The 20,694-nt window shown below is 37.6% G+C and overlaps 1 protein-coding gene across 1 annotated transcript in view; it reads right to left on the minus strand.

The window, feature by feature from the left end:
• Positions 1–20,365, minus strand: part of esama (endothelial cell adhesion molecule a) — a 35,071-nt gene extending 14,706 nt beyond the window's left edge. The window contains exon 1 of the mRNA XM_053516064.1: positions 19,840–20,365. Coding sequence (XP_053372039.1) covers positions 19,840–19,909 — 70 coding nt within the window. The 5' untranslated portion in view covers positions 19,910–20,365. The remainder of the gene's footprint in view (positions 1–19,839) is intronic.
• Between the last annotated feature and the right edge of the window lie 329 nt (positions 20,366–20,694).

A 20,694-nucleotide genomic window follows, 5' to 3' on the forward strand; every position in this document is an offset into this window, starting at 1 on the left:
ACTGTAAGAACTGTCCTGCATTAATTTCTATCATCAACTTAATGAACATGGAGTTTTACACTGTTTTAATGTATGGGAGCTGCCATAGTCATATTTGAACATTTAAAGATTATGTTTAAACATTATACTGTATATACAGTATACAAGCCTGTCTTACAGAGTTCTTTCTTTAGGGGGTCATCCATAGAAGTTGGTATTGTTGTGCCAGGCTACGCCATGTTTGTATAGACTACACTGAATGTTTCTATTTCACCAGCTTTAATTCTGTTCTCACTCTGCTTTGACGACTACTGTATCTTGAGTTCTTTATGTTTTCTGTTGGCTGTATACACTACACTAAATGTAATATATCGAGTGCTCTGAGGACCATGATGCTGCCTAAAACCAAAGGCTGAAAGATTTTAATCCCTCTTATTACAGAATAAATCATTAATATTCAATATCCTATTCTGTGCAGCCCTCATTTTTATTAACAGCATGCAACCTTTGATAAAATGTTAGAAAATAAGAAATAGGTTTCATACTGCTTTTATCTCTGTTTTTTGAAGCCAGATCTCCTTAGGTGAATTTCCTTCAAAACGTCACGTATACATAATACCCATCTGACCTTAAACAGAAGTCCATCTGCACAGAGGAAACATTGAAACACACACCTGGAGAGTATAAATATACATTTCTCTTACTTGAAAGAAACATTAAAACAACACACCGTGTGTTGTGTGTGTTGTTTTCCTGCTAAACACAAAGAAATGCGTGTGTGTGTTATTTTCCTGCTAAACACAAAGAAATGCGTGTGTGTGTGCATCAAGCATAAATGTGGGGCCAGAGTGGTTTTCCTGATATTTTATTTTCCTGATGCTATGGGGTGCTTGACTTTTTTAACGAGGGTGTGGAGAACTTTAGGGTTTTCCATTAAGATGTGGGTCGGCACATTTCTAGCGCAGCAACGACAAACACACCTGCATGCACACATACAGTATATGTAGTATCCGCTTTATTACATTTAAAGTGCGTTCTGTGTTAAACGCAAACCGAGATATTTAGCACTTATTTTATATAGTATATCCAAGGATTACAGCCTACGTTAGCCTATGTAAACACACCTGTATAATAGAAAAGTGTAAGAGTTTGCCCCAGCCAGGGCTTCCACATAGTGTACTGTATGCAGTAAGCCACGCACATTTCAGCCTTCAAATCACCTGCCAGATACCCACAGTGTACTGTTTATGAGACTTAAAAATGAGCATTGCATAGAGATAACTATTAGAAATTGATACAAAATCATCCATTATAATATGACTAATGCTTAACAAAAACTAAACAAAAAATCCTGGTCTTGCTAATAGGATATAAAAAGTAAGATCAAATAGTTAATGGACGCTGTGCCCATCAGCTGAAACAGATCATCTGTGTTGGCACAATATTTTTTTTCTCCTGGTGCTGCCTACAGTACAACTGTTCATTTAATTCATGTTATAAACAAGTAAAAAAAATTATAATAATAACTTGAGATTGAAAGGGAGGACAAAGTCTAAGATTAAGCGCTTGTTTTTTCCCCCCTCTGATAAAAGCTAATAATTTGCTGAAACATTTGTCTATTTCCTGTGCAAGTCAGCACAGTGTGGTGATGATATTCAGCGAAACTGTGTGAGTAACTTACCTCACATAAACGACACACACACACCCTGGTCTTATCAGATTTCATTATGATCAACTGTGTGTACACATAACATGAGGAGCGAGGACCAAATGCATGTGGGATACAAGAGTGCCTTTATTTTGTGTTCTTCACTTTTTACCTGTCAAAAGTATTTTAGCTGCCTATTTACAATTATTTTACCTGATCTGGACTTTTTGAGGCAAATAGATTTTGTCATGGAGTGATGGAATAAATAGATAAATGTTTATCTTGAAAAACATCTTTAAATTTTGTATTCTGTAAGTATCATTCATAATGCTAAAAGCATGTATGATCATGACAGTCCTAATTTCAGCATAAACTATAATCGAGAGCAACATGAAAAAACTCAAAGCAACGTCACAAGTCAAGAAGCATGTGAGAAAAATAAAACATATACTCCATACCAATAAATGAATATAAGAAGGGTATAACACGTTTTTTTTACACAACCACATACCAGGACAGAGGTCACATATTTTATGCTGACACTACAGGCAGATCACACTAGAGTAAACATACAGTAGGACTAACTAACAATTAGTGTGTCTGTGCAAAACACATTGTCTCTGACACACACTTACTGTATATTTCACTTAAGTGGTTGCTTTTGCTTCAATCAGAAACACATCTGGAGGTTTTTTTAAAGGGGATGGTGTCTTTTGGGGACGGCCTTCTTCTTACAAAACATATGTATTGATAACGCAATACAGAAGATAATGGCAGATTTGTGTGTGTGAAAGATGGAGTGTATATATTTTAGTCCATGCCTTACCAAGGATTAGTTGTTTATAAGTCACTGATGTCAGACTTACTCACTGGGTCACCGATGCCAGACTATGCCACAACCCCTCATTTAAAAGTCTACAGCTCCAAACCCATATATCCTATAATGACATACTGTAGCTGTAGTTCTTCTTATACACATTTTTTTTTACAAACAAACAAACAAACAAACTCATCTCTCCATCTCAAACCTGATCCCCAGCTATTCAAACTGTCTTTACTAATTCCTTTAAACCATCTAGAACCCTAAACCAGAGTCTAATAACCACAACCCCCTGCTTGTAATCCTGTCTGTTACTGCCAACAGGCTGATCACACACACACACACACACACACACACACTAAATATTTACAAAAATACTGCTCATTAATCATAGTAAATAGTTTCCAGATAAAACGTAAATTGACTACTTTTATAACACAAATTTTTCTGTTTTAATGTATTTTTTTCCCTAGGTTGTCTTTTTGGGTGCTCCTTTTTTGATGCTGTAATATGCATTATACGAGGTGATACATTTTACAAGAGGCTGTTTGCCGTTTAGCCTCTGTAAAACATTTGAATGGTTAAAACATCTTAAAGAAAGACGCTCATCCAAGAATGACCGCAGCCTAACTAGCTCAGAGCTCACTGCAGTTGTTCCCATAAACAATCAGAGATTAGAACACCTGATCCTTGAAAATCAAATACTAACTTGCCAACTTGTGGAAGAGATGAATCTATCTGTGGGAACTGTACCCATGATTAGCCCTGACTTCACTCCAAAGTAATGTTTACTTTTATAACTGTGTTCTGTTATTCTGCACAATCGAAAGTCCTGATTTACAAAAATTGCTTTACATTTACCTTTGCCTAAACACACCCCTTTTCCTTTATTTTGGTGTGCTTTAATTCCTATCTTGATAGTTATATTATTATGTTTTGGACCATGTTCATGTTATGGAGTAGTAAAGCACATTTATGATTTCTAAAAAAAAAAAAAAAAAAAAAAAAACTTGAGGTTCCACAGAACTTTTAAAGCTTTTTAGGGTTTATAGGGTCCGCCAGCAAATTTCCTTAACAGTGAGAGCTGAAGGACTTTTAAATGCTCAATATAGTAAGCATATTAAAAAAATTCTCTATTGCATTCTAAGAGTTTTATATGTACCGTGTACGCCTTTAAAATATTCTTAGTTCCTCGGTCATCTGAGCATGTGTTTAAACCCCTGCTCATGGTAATATGCTTGAGGCTATGGAGCTGTCACTGACCCCAGGATCTGCTCTCCTCTGACTGTCTGCCTTATCTCTAACCTCTAACCACAGTGTTGGACAGGATTCACATCCTTCACTATCAAATGAGTCAAAGGAAGTGCCAAAACAAGCAACTGAGTCAAGATTTGAGAAATACATTGTCATATGCTCAAGCTCCTTTTACAATGAAAGTTTCAGTTTATGTATTCTCATTAATACTGCAGATCATATATGATAAATAAATTAATAATTTTTAAACTTGTTAATCATAGTTAAGATATTGTATAGTAAAAGACGTATACAGTATAAAATCATAACCGATTTTGGTTACACATTAATTTTACTGTTTGTTCTGCTGCATTGTTTAAAATGTGACTAACAAAAAACTAGCATGGCTTTCTTAGTATAACCCTGAGTCCCTTGAGACAACAGACAATATGCCAGGTCTGCCGGGCCATACAAAGCGCCTCTTTACCGCTCTGTCTACCCAGGATCCAATAACAGGAAAGATGGGTGGAGGCCAGGCTCAGAGAGTCACATTTCCCCTCTATAATGTAAACTCATCTGACTATAACACTGACTATAAAAAATGGTGATGCTCATTTTTCTTGGGGATACAGAAGTATTATGCTAGTTATTACACATAACTATCAAGAGTCAAAACTAAATGTAAAAAGTGATTTCGTTAATTTTAGACTATATCATAGATTAAGATCATAGGTTAAACTAGGACTGATGAATTGTGTAGACTTCCAGTCTAGTGCTGGAGATTCCTCTAATGTTCTTCTCCTATATGCATTCAGCACAACCCCTCTCTCCCTCTCTCTCCAGATAATTTCAAAACCCAATCCATCAAAGTTTGGACATTTCCTCTATCTCAGTGCTTTGCTAGTGTATATTCTCTTTCTCCAGATAAATTACCAGTGCTCCTGGAAAGACAAGCTAAAATGTATTTATTTATTTTGTGGCATTATCGAGGTGATCTGGGAGCAATGGAATTGCTGGGCGAATGAAGGCTGGAGCTTATCAGGGAGTGGCAGGCAACTGGGAGAGGAAGTGGAGAGGAAAGGCACAAAGGAACACATTTCCTGGAGATACACAACCCCAGAGATTTTCTGTAGCCTTTAAACAGTTGCTTCCTCTTTTCTTCTCCACTTTAAATTCAAAAGAAAACACACAAAAATGCTGCTAAACTAATGTACCTTAGTACATAAAGACAGAATACGAGGCCTTTGCGTGCCCTGTCAGCAGGTACAATTATTCCTTTGCCCATTTAATTTATTTATTTTATCTTCACCTACTGTTTACTTGATTCCCTACATCCTCCTTTTCCTAGTTTTACCTTAAAAATAAACACAGAATATTTAAGATGAGCTTAATATTACAGCATATTTACACAACAGGGGTGTGTTCATAACAAAAATCTCCAGACACACACAAAAAAAAAGAACCAATACAACAAAATACAACAAATTTTGATTTAGACCAAACAACCATAACATTATCATTAACATTGTAACCACCCAGGTGTTAGGTTCCGCTTGTGCCACTTGGGTGGCTCTGGCCCTTTGGGCGGGGCTCTGCAGGGCCTCTGGGTATGTGCTGTGGTGTCGGGAACTAGGGTGCTGGCAACAGATCCTTTGGTTAATGTGGGTATGGGTTAGCCTTGGGTGGCCATGATCCTGTCACCAGTTTACTGGTTGTTCACTATTGTTCACCTGTCAGTGGTTGTGATGTTATGGCTGAATGGTGTAATTACTGTAGTTAATTGAACTTCCCATATTTTAATACAATTGTAATGATCACTAATACTTTGCAGAATGTCATTTGCAAAAGTCGTACTTGTCCTGAAAAAGGCTTCAAACTGATTTGCCGGGAATTCACTAAAATATTCACTAAAAGATTTTTATGCCTAAACATAAAATGTGTACTGAATGATAATGTACAATAATCTAACTGAAATGTTTATTTTTTTTTTTATGAAAGCAATGTACCAAAAACAATCCCTTTTATGCAGCATTGGCAGTGACGCTTTACAATTGTACCGTATAATGATGATGTCTAATGAGGTAATCTTGCCATCCTTACTAGTGTATACCCATGCAAATAAAAATAATATATAATATAATATATAATATATACCTTTGCTTGTCTAAATCTAACTATCTCCTGGGTTTTCATATGGGAGAGTGTGACACAAAGAACCACAGTGTAGGTGACTCGTAACGACACAGACAGAAAGATCAGGTGACAAGATAAAGTTACACAATATGAAGCTTATGAAAAAACAGGACAGCTACAAGCAGTAAGGAAGGTTACGGAACAAATAAACATTTACACTTTCTTGTTAGTAATATATCCTGCCACAACAGAAGTATATTGATTTACGTTTAAATGGATTTATTGATATTTCTTCCAGTACACTGTGTAAATGTTGGATTGTGAGTCAGGGAACAAAATCTAATAAATAAAATTGACAGCAAGTTAATGACTTGCTTTTAATTAGTAATGTAGTATTGTAAACTAAGACTGCAGTGAGGGTTGTTTAATTAAAAGGCACATTTGTATCTCTAGGGTTTATTTATGGCTTACGAAAAAAAGGATTACAGGATAATCACAGAGCAGAAGCAGTGAATCTATCATTTCCCATTCTTTAATTTCACAAACCACAATCCCGAAAGACACAGCCCTGATTGACATTTGCTACGGTGTCGTATTTTCATTATCTGTTACCAGGACTGATTCAATAACTCTTTTGCATTTCTAATACACTTTCTGCTGTCATGCTGCTTATATAAATAAATAACAACTGTTCTTACAGCATCAGGATTGATTAGATGAACTGTCAGCAAATGTAAAAACTAGTCAACATCATACTGTTAATATATTACAAAACAATTAATTTTTATTAAGATGACAAACGAATCACTGCTCGCTCATTTGATGCTTCTCTCAGACTAATGTCTGAAGATTGACGCCTGCAGTGCTACTGTTTGTCTTGCACGTAATCCACATAATAAACACTGTCGCCACACAGATTAAGCCTTTGATCAGTGAGGGTAATTATGGAAGTGATAGGGTGTGTTTGTCTGTGGATGAGAGGAGTCTTTAAGTAACTATCCTTTATCTCCACTTCTCACAAACATGCAGCATTCCTTTGAAAAAAAAGCACGCACACACACACACACTCATAATCTGCTTAAGGTTGGTGGCAAAATGTAGTCATGCATTGGTTGATGATGGAATATTTCAAATGTGGAAAAAAAAAAAAGAAAATAAACCATTATATCATTAAGTAAAAGGTGCCCTGCTGTCCAGAGGAATGAAAAAAATACTATCATCTAAACGTGAAGGATCACTACAACTTGACTTGTCTCCAATTTCAGCAATTTATTTTTTATATAAAACATTAGCAAAAACAGACAGGGTACATTTTCACATTACACACATTTAAACTGATGATGGATATTTACAGTGCACTAGCAATAGCCAGAGATAGGCAGCTCTGTGCACCAAAGCACATTCTGTGCCAATAAATCTGACATGAATGTGAAGAACTGAGATTAAAACCCCCTTTCCCAAAACACTCTAATGACTAAAGAATATAGGAAAAGCAGGGGGAAGGGAGGACAAGTCTGTATAACCACCAGACCAAGCAGACCATGGAGACACACAGTGACGCACACTGAAGAATACACTCTTCATAATGGAACCCCTCTTAAAATATGCTTCTTTGTCTTTCTTAGATTAAAGCCAGAAGCTAATTTACTGATACTTTGCCATGCCTTCATAATCCATGAAGTAATCCTCACCAGCATGATTAAGTAGACAAATCTAAAGCTCAGCAGAAAGCCAGTAAGTAAGAAAATACATGTGATTCATCGACCATAGATTTAATGACAGTGTGTTTTACAGATTTAATATACAGTCAAGTCCATATGACACAATTTATATAATTTTCTCTCTGTGCAGCAACACAGTGGATTTGAAATTATGCAATTAAGGTGTGATTTAAGTTAGGCTTTCAGCTTTAGTTTAAAATGATTTTACATTAACTATTTTTAAAAAATATTTTTTTTCCATTTTCCCTCAATTTCCACAGGCTCATATTTAAGTAAAAAAAAAAAAAAAACCAGACCTACTGTATCATAGATAGCTGACATAAGTAGGAACACACTGCCAAGCTCAGTTACACCAAAAAATGGATGTCCACATAATTTCTTCTTTGGTGAAGAAACACTTCTTAACAACATTTAGTCTAAAATACTCTAAAAAAAAAAAGATGAGTCAAGGCAAGATTCTTTTGACATATAAAACCAATTTTAATAAAAACTTCAAAAAGCTTCCAAAGCATACATTATCTATCTGTCGACATGGTGAAGGCACTGTTATGGCATTGGCATATATGGCTGCCAATGGAAATGAGTCCCTGATTTTTACTGATAATGGAACTACTGATAGTAGTAACAGGATGACTAAAAAAAATCATACCAAAAGGTTGTCAAGACAAATAAAACGGAATGCTCTTAAATGGCTTGAACCCAAATGCTTTTTTCTTACTGAAGACAAAACTGAAAGCAGAATAACCCACTATCAAGCCACAACTGAAGGGACTGACAGATTCACAAGGGATCAAACTCAGCATTTGGTGACGTCTATGGTTACCCAACTTCAGGCAGTCTTTGACTGCAAAAGATCATTTCATTTAAATAAACAATCCTTATGTTAATAAGTACATTAGTTCACTCAGTTATGTCTTGAAAAAAATGAATGCATTATTATTGTTGACCCTTTAAATACACCTGAAAGTCTACACTTCAATCACATCTTGATTGCCTCACTTCACCTTTATTGTGGTGGGATACAGAGACAAAACTGCTAAATTGTTTTATTGTTCAAAGACCATCCTATGGACCAATTTGCAAATTGCTATAAAAAAAACAAACAAACAAAAAAACACAATCACTACACAAAAGTTGATGTTACTTTGCCCGCTCCCATTTTGGCACAGGACGCCCTTCTTGGCGTAACCATTCAGCCTTGGGACTGGAACTAAGGGTGCCCTGCAAGTGGCAGGGGTGAGACAGTGGCAGTGAGACGTGATCCTGAGCCTTTCGCATTGCAGGTGAAAAGCCCACCACTGAGCCACCAATGCCCAGCAACATTTGTTGTTCTCTTTTCCAGATACCAAGACCAGAGTTATATTAGTGGAAATACCAAAACTGGTGATTAAAAAAAAAAAAATTACTTGATATTTTCCAACATTCATCTGCCTAGTTTCGGTTAGGCATTCCTGTCAGAAAAGCAAACCAATGTGGTTTTCTGCTGTTATTATTTGAATTATCTTACTCTCAGCTCAAAAGACTCTGAGGTGTTTTTGCCTAAAAATCCCAGAAGACTAGCAGTGTCTAAAATATTTAAACCGTTTGTCTGGTAATGCCGCTCACTGAGATCATATTGTTTACCCATTTTGTTGTTTGATGTGAACACTGCTGAACTGAAGCTATGGACCTATATCTACAGTACATGATTTTCTACACTGTGCTGCTGCCACAAGATTGGACAGTTGAGCACAGATAAGCAGGTGCAGGTGATCCTGTGCATGGTGAGTCTATAAACGTCAAATACAGATTTCAAATGACAAAATTGCGCTTCAAACCAATACAGGATTAGACCTACTGACATTCCACTGGGAGTAATTTCAGCTGCAAAGACGATTTGCGGAGACTCTCAGTCTCATTAACATGCCACCCCTCACCTTTGCTGCCAGATTTCTCAGCTACAGCAGGTTATGGGTGAAACTGTTCAAGCCACCATTTCACAGATTTTTCATCAAGTGCTCAATTATGTATAACACAGTAATTAAGGCCTGAATTATCGATAGTGTCAGGAGAGAGAAAGAGTGGTCTGATCCTGACAGCCGAGCTATTTTTAAATGAGAAAGGAGAAAATGAGCTCCCTACTGCTGTTTCCTGCAGATTATTCCAGATCACAGTGCGGAAATGAACAGCTAGTGACAGGTAGCGACAGCGAGGGAATACTCACTGATCTTACAGCTTTAATGCAGGTCTGTATAAAAGTCCTACATCTGCAGACTGGAGGATTATTGTTTTCATCAATGTCAGTGCAAGTGCAAAAAAAAAAGGATGGAGTGGCACGGTGGGGGGGAGACACTTATTGGTATTCCCATAATGATGAAATGTTGGGAAGACACATACAAAGATGGAAAATAACACCGAAGAGCATGCACAGTAGGGGGGGAGATGAGAAAATGACAAATGGAATCAAAGCCTCCATTAAAGTAAGAAATATGTGTGATAGAAAGAGAATTCAATCTGAAATTGCTGTGTGGTCCCAGCAATAGCTCCCAAATGAGTGTAAAAGCAGTGGTGTGCTTTGTGAAGGATGTGCTCTTGCAAAACCGCTGGGGAAAAAATACTAAGTGAGAAGTGCAAGGACCTGCTTCAGGCACAAAACCAGCATCCTGTGTCACACAAAATCAACTCACACAAAGTTGCTCATACCGTAGCTGACCCTTTCCAGATAATATTCACTATGTATGTAATAAGTGTGTAACAAAATGACTAGTCCTAATAAATACAAATACAGCAGCAGTGGCTATAGGGAGTGCATTTACCTGACCCAGTGCTTAAGTAGTGTACAGTAGAAGCTGTAAGATTATACACAGCTTTTAGACAAAACACCAGAATAAAAAATATGGTGATCAAAGTTTACTAAACAACCAAGAATTAATGCAGAATCCAAATAAAAAGGCTAGAAATAAAATGATGAGGAACAGACATTGCCTCAAGAGCTGGAGTGCAAAAGTGAGAAAATCAATAACAGTAATGATCAGTCACTAATGAACTAAGAGGCATGCATTCAAAATGTCAATGAGATTTAGAGGAAGAGGACCAATAAGTTATTTAGTGTCAATTACTAGGTGAAAAAAAACATTATCCTGCCACAAGCTACATACAATATACATCATAATGAGTCTCTAATGTTGCAGAACAACAAAATGCTCATGTTAAAAAAGACAATTTAACACGAAAATATGTATTCCACAAGATCATATTTGAGGTTGAATGATGTGGTGAGAGATGGTTTACATTAATTCTTTTCAACCCACAATATTTTTGAGTTAGACTGCTTTAAATCCAGATATAATCCGCACAGATCCTGCTTTGAACTTACTTTGCCTTGGCACTTGAAGACATTGTGTGGTCACTAATGCTCTTAAAAATGCATCACATTGACCTATACATAGCATCACTGCAATGCACTAACTTTATTATGAACACCTACTCATTCATTCATTTATCTAATCAGACAATCATGCGCTTCAGTTAATGTTTAAACATTAAAATTAAAATGTCACTTCATGGCATAGTTGTAGGTGCCAGGTGGCCTGGTTTAAGTGTTTCAGCTGATCTCTTTAGATTTTCACACATAACAGTCTGTAGATTTTATACAAAATGGTGTGAAAAAAACATACAACAGTCAACACCTAGTAGGTGCATGCACACATGCTCTGAGTGGTCAGAGGAGAATGCCAAAACTGGTTTAGGAAGGCTACAGTAATGCAAATAATAATGCCACTCTTTACAACTGTGGTGAGCAAAAAAAGCGTCATGCAATTCTCAATACAACAAACCTTGCAGAGGGACTACAGCAGTGATGTAAAATAACGTATCACTGTGCACAAAAATGTGATGTACAGTAATATAATGTGTCATGTAAATTTTTGTAGAGCTTATCATAACATAAAATCTTGCAGGAGAACTGTTAAAAAATATAATAATACTACATTGGTATAGTTTAATGGTTCTAGGGGCAATTTCGCAGTCTATGTCCTAATAAAGAAAAGCCTGTTGTTGTTATTCTTTTGGCTGCTCCTGTTTAGGGGTTGCCACAGCCGAACAACTGTTCCACACAACAACTTTTTAAGCCAGACACCCTTTCTGACGCAACCCTTCCATTAAATCCAGGCTTGGGACCAGCGCTGCATCCAGTGGGTTGGGTTTGGGCATCGGCTGGGAATCGAACCCGAGCCTTCCACATGGTAGGCGAGAAACCAACCACTGAACCACCAATGCCCTAATAAAGGAAAGCCTAATATTTATACTCAGCCCATATTTAACAAATAGACAAGCCAAAACGTACAATAAACATTATTTTAAGAAGATTAAATCAGTTGGGTTAAAACATAGTCTTGTTTAAAGTATTTAGCCATTTCCATTAAACGGAGAAGGGTGTAAAAGCACAGCTGAGTGCCAGAGGCAGGCAGGCTTTAAAGATCAATGCTTTTTAGCACCATATTTCTCTTATTGGACATCATCCACTTAGACACTGACAGAATGGATTGTGTGTGTTTTGGCAGCAGCTGTAGAAATCAAAGTTGTCCAATAAACAAATCTGTGTGTTTTTAGGTAACAGTGACCTCCCAAGTCTTCTGATTTATCCTGAATTATCCTGAGCTCTTACCACACCAAGTCATGCAAAGAACATCATTGATTGTTTAAAACTTGTCAGGGGGTCAAGACAATATTACAACATGGAAGTGATGCTATCGACTGTCATGTATTCCACCTGGGAGTGTGAATCTGCCCCATGCATGTGTGACATCATCTATTTGCACTCCTCAGGAGAAATAATGGCATTCCGAGGAGCACTGAATGCTACTCAACTCTTTTGTAATTGTGTCACAGGTCTCATAAACACTGGGGTGTAATATAGGACTGTCATAACTGAGATCCAGTTATTATAACGTATAATGAAAATGGGACTGAAATTACTGTTATAGGGACCAGAACACTGACCCAAAGTGCATGTATAATTATGCCTAAAGCCAGCTTTGTAGCTATAACTGTGTACTCCACTCTGCTTTAACACACACACAAATTCACAGGTGAACTGAATCTCTCTCTATTAAACTAGTACAGAGTAAGCCTGTGGGCTGGCCACTTTACCCAGAGTGCTTCATGGTAAGTGAAAAAGTGGAATGTTGACACTAGTGAACATTGCCATGAGTGGTACTGCGGGCTTCCATCTGAGTGACAAAATGTCTTTTTTCCACATGACTGCCTGTTAAAACCCTCCATGCATAACCAAGATATTAAAAATAGTGTAATTCATTGGAAATTAAACTTATAAACAACACACATGCGCAGTGCAATTTCCCCACATTACTCATACAATTTCAATCAAGAGGTTTTCAGTTTGTATATTAAATTAGATTAAAAAGTGCTTCAGATTTCTGTCTAAGCCTCTATATAATGTACTGATAAAACTATTAGGTGAATCCCTAGTTTCATGGAGCAACAAACACATTTTTTATTAAAATGAAACAATTTGTACACACGTGGACAAAATTGTTGGTACCCTTCGGTCAATGAAAGAAAAACTCACAATGGTCACAGAAATAACTTTAATCTGACAAAAGTAATAATCAATACAAATTCTATGGTTAACCATGGAAAGTCAGACATTGCTTTTCAACCCTGCTTTAACGGAATTATTTAAAAAAAAGACTCCTGCTGAAGAAAAAGTCTCCTGCTGCAACTATTTCTGAGAACCCGTCCCAAACATTAGATTTAGCAGCCTAACCTTTTTTCTTTTAATGATGTAAATTCCCAACCTCAATTCTTTGTTTTTGTTGTGACTGGCAGCGGTAGCTGCTTGGCGCTTTCGTGACTTGTCACGTGACATAACCTTATCAAAGAACTTAATAAAATATGAAAATAGATATTCGCAAATATTTAACATAGGGAATTGCACGCAACATACATGGATTTTTCATTTAATTTTGTTTTTAATGACTCGCCCCAACCCACCTCGCAAATAAAGTGACAATTTCTTTACCCGCCCCAACTCGACCTGCAGGTTACCCGCGAGTTTCCAGACAACCAGCGCATTACTAGGGTCCACTAATTAGCAACACAGGTGTCTACAATCTTGTAATCAGTCAGTGGGCCTAGATATAGGGCTCCAGGTCGTCACTGTGTTGTTTGGTGACATGGTGTGTACCACACTTAACATGGACCAGAGGAAGCGAAGGAAAGAGTTGTCTCAGGAGATTCGAAAGAAAATGATGGACAAACATGTTAAAGGTAAAGGGTATAAGACCATCTCCAAGCAGCTAGATTTTCCTGTGACTACAGTTGCACATATAATTCAGAAATTTAAGATCCATGGAACTGTAGCCAACCTCACTGGACGTGGTCGCAGGAGGAAAACTGAAAGGACGGATAATCCGAATGGTAACAAAAGAGCCCAGAAAGACTTCTAAAGAGATCCATGGTGAACCTTATTCTTAAGGAACATCAGTGTCAGATGGCACCATCCGTCGTTGTTCGAGCCAAAGTGAACTACATGGGAAACGACCAAGGAGGACACCACTGTTGAAAACAAATCATCAAAAAATCAAAAAAGCCAGACTGGAATATGCCAAACTACATGTTGACAAGCCACACAGCTTCTAGGAGGATGTACTATGGACAGATGAGACAAAAGTGGAACTTTTTGCCAAGGCACGTGTTCACAGGCCGAAAAATGAAGCATACTGTATCGAGACAAGAACACTGTCCCTACTGTGAAACATGGAGGAGACTCTTATGTTCTGTGGCTGCTTTGCTGCATCTGGCACAGTGTGTCTTGAATTTGTGCAGGGTACAATGATATCTCAAGACTATCAAGGGATTCTAAAGAGAAATGTGCTGGCCAGTGTCAGAAAGCTTGGTCTCAGTCGCAGGTCATGGGTCTTGCAACAGGACAATGGCCCAAAACATACAGCTAAAAACACCCAAGAATGGCTAAGAGAAAAACATTAGACTATTTTAAAGTGGTCTTCTATGAGCCCTGACCTCAATCCTATTGAGCATCTTTGAAAGGAGCTGAAACATGCCATCTGAATGGGGAAGGCCTTTAAACCAGAAACAACTGGAGCAGTTTACTCATGAGGAGTGGGCCAAAATACCTGCTGAGAGGTGCAGAAGTCTCAGTGACAGTTGTGACAGTTACAGGAATCGTTTGATTGCAGTAATTTCCTCAAAAGGTTGTGCAACTAACTACTAAGTTAGGGCTACCATAATTTTTGTCTAGACCTGTTCCATGGTGAAAAGCAATGTCTGACTTTCATTGGTTAACATTTATAAAATTTTTATTTATTATTACTTTTGTCAGATTAAAGTTATTTCTGTGACCACTGTGAGTTTTTCTTTCATTGACCGAAGGGTACCAACAATTTCGTCTACGTGTGTATGTCCCTCTGATCAATTCTTCAGTTAAAACAAAGCCCTCCCTTACTAATTATTGTAACATAAAGGTCTCTAAATGTTTTTAATAGCCCTCGTTCTTTGACATTTGTGTATTGCTGCAGCTAGAAGGTGTCCATGATAAACAACTGCGCATCAGCTTCAGTTGTGATAATGAATCTGTCCAAAGCAATAGTGAGATGGAATGGAAAGTCCCATTATACCATCCTGCTCATTATCACCATAAACATGCACTGATCACCGCTGCACAATTACTGCTTTCAAATGGAAAAAGATAAATGCTAGTGTGTGTGTGTGTGTGTGTGTGTGTGTGTGGCAAGACCAGGAAGAATTTTGAGAAAGTAGCCCACTGCTTTTCTCATGACCCCTGTCCCATACTGAGCATGTTCCTCTAGGGACAGAGAGCACAGGGGCAGAGGAAGAGAGAAACTTCTCATACACGTCCGTACATGGAACTTCCTGTCGCTGGACTCTCTAGATTAGAATGCTTTGAGAAGTGTGATAATTGCGACTCAAAGCAAATGTTAGATTTCAGTGATATTTTCTCTATTTAAAGCAATATTTAAAACTAACCCCCTACAGACTTTTTCCCCCAAGTGCAGGCTTTTGATTGTTTTGTGCCATGTAAACACCACTGAGGGAGGAGGATTACAACAACTAGTGACATGTTTTCTGATATAGATTTAAAAATACTCACGCCACCTGCACCAGAACAACACTTTTTCTGATATTCTACAGGAGCAGTATTAATGGAGTCTATATTTAGGGAAACTGCATAGGTCCTGGGAGCAGCTGTCTTCACTCATGGCATGGATTCCTGGCAAAAGAGGCCTGAGCAAGAGCCAGTACATATTATGTTAAGAAATAAGTAATTATAGATAAGGAGAAGCTGGTACATGGATGTACAGTCTAGGCACTCCATAAGCAAGCACTTTGGTATTTCTGGAGATGTGATTGACAACGGAATAATAAGCCACTTAAACATTCTATAAACCAAATACAGTTCATGGGCTGAGCAGAGAGAAACTGAGAAATTAAAAGAGAAAGAAAATGTGATATAGCAATTAACAAAAGTATATATAAATAATACAAATTTGCAAAAAAAATTCAAAACATAAGCTACACAACAGAACATCATGAAGGTCATCATCAACAAGCAAAGAAGAATCACAGTGTGACTGCAAGAACAGGATGTCTCTCCAACATTGGAAGAAAAAAAAAGGATTTACATTAACTAAATGTAATACATTTTCACAAAACACCAAAGTGCTGACACTGAATTTTTTTTCTGCCAACAAAACCATTTCTATTGCACAAGGAGCGTTCATGTAAACACAGGACTTGTTGTCCTTCATAGGGCATCTCATAAAAACTAGTCAGGGTATTGAGAGAGCGCTCTGACCTTGACTGGCATAAAAGATTGCTAATCTGCAGTGACGTTAAAGAAACATTTTGACACTAAAGACCTGAATTATCTCAACCGCATTGTCAACTATGAAAAACTGCATTATTTCACACCTAAATAAAAACTTGCATCAAAACAGTGGACGCAAACAGACTTACTATGTTGTTCAACAAACCACTCTCAAAAAAAAGCTTAAAGCATTCTGATCATGGCTCCAACAGACTGGGAAACCTTTGTACCTTGATGGCACTAGTGCACTAGTGAAACGCTGGGATAAGTGTGTTACTGTAGCAGGGAAATACAGTAAATAGCAAATTATTATTTTTTTTTCACTTACACTGTCTTCTGTTATTCTGAACAATTCCTTGTAACATACTGCATGTTGCAAAAAAAAGTGTAAGAGGGGAAGGGATGTGGCTCATAAAGTGAACACTATCGTTCTTCTGAAACACAAGCAAAAGGCTTTTTTTTTTTAGGTTGTTGCTTCAACCTGACAGTTCTGGTTAATTAGATTGAAATCACTTTTTATTCATCTTTAAATATTGATTAACAAAAAACATTAACTGTTTTTTTTTCCCCAACTTTTTTATTTTAAAGAAATGTCTATAGACCCTTTGCACAGCTTTTTGCTCAGTGATGTCCAGTTCTGACTGGGTCACAGGCCAGGGGTAGCTCAGTGGTTAAGGCATTGGACTACAGTTCGGAAGATCCCAGGTTCAAACCCCACAACCACCAAGCTGCCACTGTTGGGCTCTTGAGCAAGGCCTTTAACCCTTAACTGCTCAGATGTATAATGAGATAAAATTGTAAGTCGCTCTGGATAAGAGCGCCTGCTAAATGTAAATGTGTAATTTTTAGTTTAAAGACTATGGTCAGCAATATGGCTCTAAGGCCACATTATATCAAATCCCCTTCTTGGGAATTCAGTGCAAACAGTTTTGCACTGTAACAGATCAACTGCATATGGATGTAAAAACATTAATTTGTGATGAGATCCTTAATATTAACCTGTTTAGTGACATAAGGATGCATGCCTAAAAATGTGTTGGAACTGGCTGAAACATGGATGGTTAAAAAATAAATAAAAATTAAAAGCAGGGGTATTCTGGTCCCCACCTATTTCCCATTTCCTGTGTTCTGGTTGCCCTTCCGCTAAGGGGTGTCAGGGTTTTTGGGGGGGGGGGGGATCATGCCAGATTGCCTGAATGCATGATCTGATCTGGTTATTCACTTGGAGCATTTTGCAAACCTCTAAGGTTTGTGTATTTTTGCTAAAAATAAAAAAAATTTTTAAAAAAGGACTACTACAAATTTCCTAGAGCCACTGGACTGGATGTCGGATGCCTATGTTTTATCACTGCTTGATTTAAGTTTGTCTAAAGCTAAGTGGTTGTTAATGTCAGCCTGCCTCACAAGAATCTCTGGTCACGAGCCGCAGCTAGTTAACCGCACACTAGATAGCACCTTATCAGGTGTACGCACACCATAAGCACCTCGCTTATCGAATGGGCAAACTTCTGCATGACCACACCTAATATGTTCCTTCCATCAATATGAAAATAATCCTTGCTTTAACATCAACACACAATGTGACATCATTCTCAGGTTCTAGCAACATTTCATTAACCAGATGGTTAATTTCGCCCACCTCAGATATTAAAAGTAAAATCTAGGGCAAGTTAAATTCTAAGACGGAAACCAAAATGAAGCAAGCTTTTCCAACTTTGGCTTGCTAGAGCCGTTACAAGAAAACGTTACTTCACATTTCAGTCTAAAATAGCAGACCATTATTCATCAGATTTCCTGCATCCCAGCAATCATCATGATGACGCTGTTCTTCCTTCCTCTCTTTTATGGAGCTATTATCCCTGTTTCCGCTCCAAAAAACAGAACAGCGTAAGGGAGGACACACCTGCAAGCTACTAAGTTATTGTTTGTGCATTTGTGTGCTGTAACAGAAGCAATATGTGCAGCCAAGGTCAGATGACAGATTCACATGACATTTACTTGAAATAAAAGAAAAGAAGATAATAAAAATAGCATGTAATAACAAATAGCTTGTTTAAACCAGTTTTAATTAGTATTTGAACTTCACACAAATTCCCACAGGTTATGGAGATGAGCTCTTGAGGGTTTTTTTCTCACCGCTGTCATGTAACCTGAGTGATACGAATTGTGGTTTATGTGTACACAGTTGTGTTTTGATAACTGATTTTCATGATGGTGTGCACACTGCCATCAGGAAAGATTTTCTCAAGCACGATAAAAATATATGTTTGAAGGTGAATACCAATAACTGAACAAATTAACAAATATAAAGGCAAAATCTAGCCCATACTCTTACTCTTAAAAAAAAAAAGGTAACAAAATAGAGTACTTTTACTTGTTGCCAGTGTGCTACCCTTATCGTATGTGTCTTTAATAATAAATATGCCACAACACCACTTTGGGTACTGCGTGTAGAAAAATAATACATAATAACATTTTTTTTACCTGTTGGACTTAATACAGATAAAAACAATAGAAAAAGAAAAAAAAGGGAAAAAAAAGGCTTGCACAAGGCAAAGCTTACACTACAACACTTTTGTATTGTGATAATCAGCCATAACATTAACACCACCACCAAAGGTGAATTGAAAAATATTGAGTATAAATTATATACTAGCAAACTGGTGACAGGATCATGGCCACTTAAGGCTCACCCATGCCCAGGGGACTAAAAAGTAGCCTGCCAAGTCCGATCCCACAGAAAAGCCAATGCCCTGGAGCTAAACACTACGGCACACACCCAGAGGCCCTTTGGAGCCACGTCCCAAACACAAGTTGAACATAAAAAAACAAGGTGGTTGTTGTTCACTGGTATAATGTTCATGGTTTTGATGTTATGGCTAATTGGTGTATGTAATGCATAAATAATTTTTTAGTATAAAAATATATTTAAAAAAAACTATCAACTAAAAAAATAATTAGTTCTTACTTTATTCTTTCTTTTCACATCCAAGCCACTGATTTTTCCTTGTGCATCCGCTATAGAATAATGAACCTGAGTGCCATCTCTGTTTGATATATATATATGTTTTACTGGGAAATGTGAATATAGTTGCCTTTTAAAAGATTTCAGGTACATAAATGGAACCTAAATACTCTGAAGGTTTAAGGGTGGTGTACACTATATGCACTTTTCTGGGTAAAAGTTACATACTAAATGTACAAAAGGAGTATATTTCAGAGTAATGACAGTATACTGGATGGAAATGAGGAATTACAAGTTGGCTGAATCACATTATGGACAAATAAACCATATTTTAATGTGCACTAACACAAAATGGTCATTATTTTAATTATAGCGTGTTGCTGTTTTACTTACTTCGCTTGGCTGAGTAGTGTATTCAGCCTCTATTCAAAAAAGTCTGACATTTATGGATATTATTATTATTATTATAAAGAAGTAGAGGTCAACACCTACCTGGGCAAAAGCACTGCAGATTCAGCAAAGCCAGCAAAAAGGCAAGTTTCTCCCAACTTCGGCTCTCCATGTCTCAGCACTACAAGTCCGCCTGTCCTTCTTCTCCTTCTGGTCAATGTCCTCGTTTCTCCGAGTCCTCCGGAATAAACCACGGTATTTACAGACGAAGTGCTTCTCGAGCGACTCTTTGTATTAAGTTTGTTCCCGGGAGCTCCGCGCTGCTGAGCAGGTCAGCTCCTCTGTGTGGAATGAGCGAGCAGGACTAAAATATATATATTTGCCTCCTCAGTGGAAAAAGTCGACGACTCGAACAGTCTTCATCCACGCTCTCGGTAACAAACAGACTGTGGGTTGGTTTCTTTTGCTCTAGTTTATTTATTTGTTTATTTATTCTTTTTTTTACCTTGCACTTCGACCTCGAAACCCTGGCGTCACGCTTTAGCGGCGCTGATAAGAGCCGTTTGGTGTAAGTGAATGTTACTCTGCCTGAGCGGACGAGAGGAAAGCTGCACCTGCGCGTAGAAACAACGCCTCCACTCTGTGACGTCACTAGTACCGCCTCTCCAACAGGTAACGCCGCGTAGTTTGTCGTGGCAAATTTGCTGTGTACTATGCCAATTTCCCAAAACAAAATCAATAACTACTCAAGCACTGAAATAGCAAAAGAGTTTATTGCAGCCAAAAGTAAATGGACAGCACTGGGCCAGCCAGACAAAAGACAAACCGACAAACTGCGAAGCTGTCTATCTCTCACCTCCTCTAACTTCCCTAATTTTACATGGTTTATATACCTTAATTTAACACTTACATCATTGTTTGCTCCTCCTTAAGTCAAGAAATCACTTAATATTTATG

Source organism: Clarias gariepinus, chromosome 17 (assembly GCF_024256425.1).
Source record: "Clarias gariepinus isolate MV-2021 ecotype Netherlands chromosome 17, CGAR_prim_01v2, whole genome shotgun sequence".
In the NCBI taxonomy this organism is placed as follows: Eukaryota; Metazoa; Chordata; class Actinopteri; order Siluriformes; family Clariidae; genus Clarias; species Clarias gariepinus.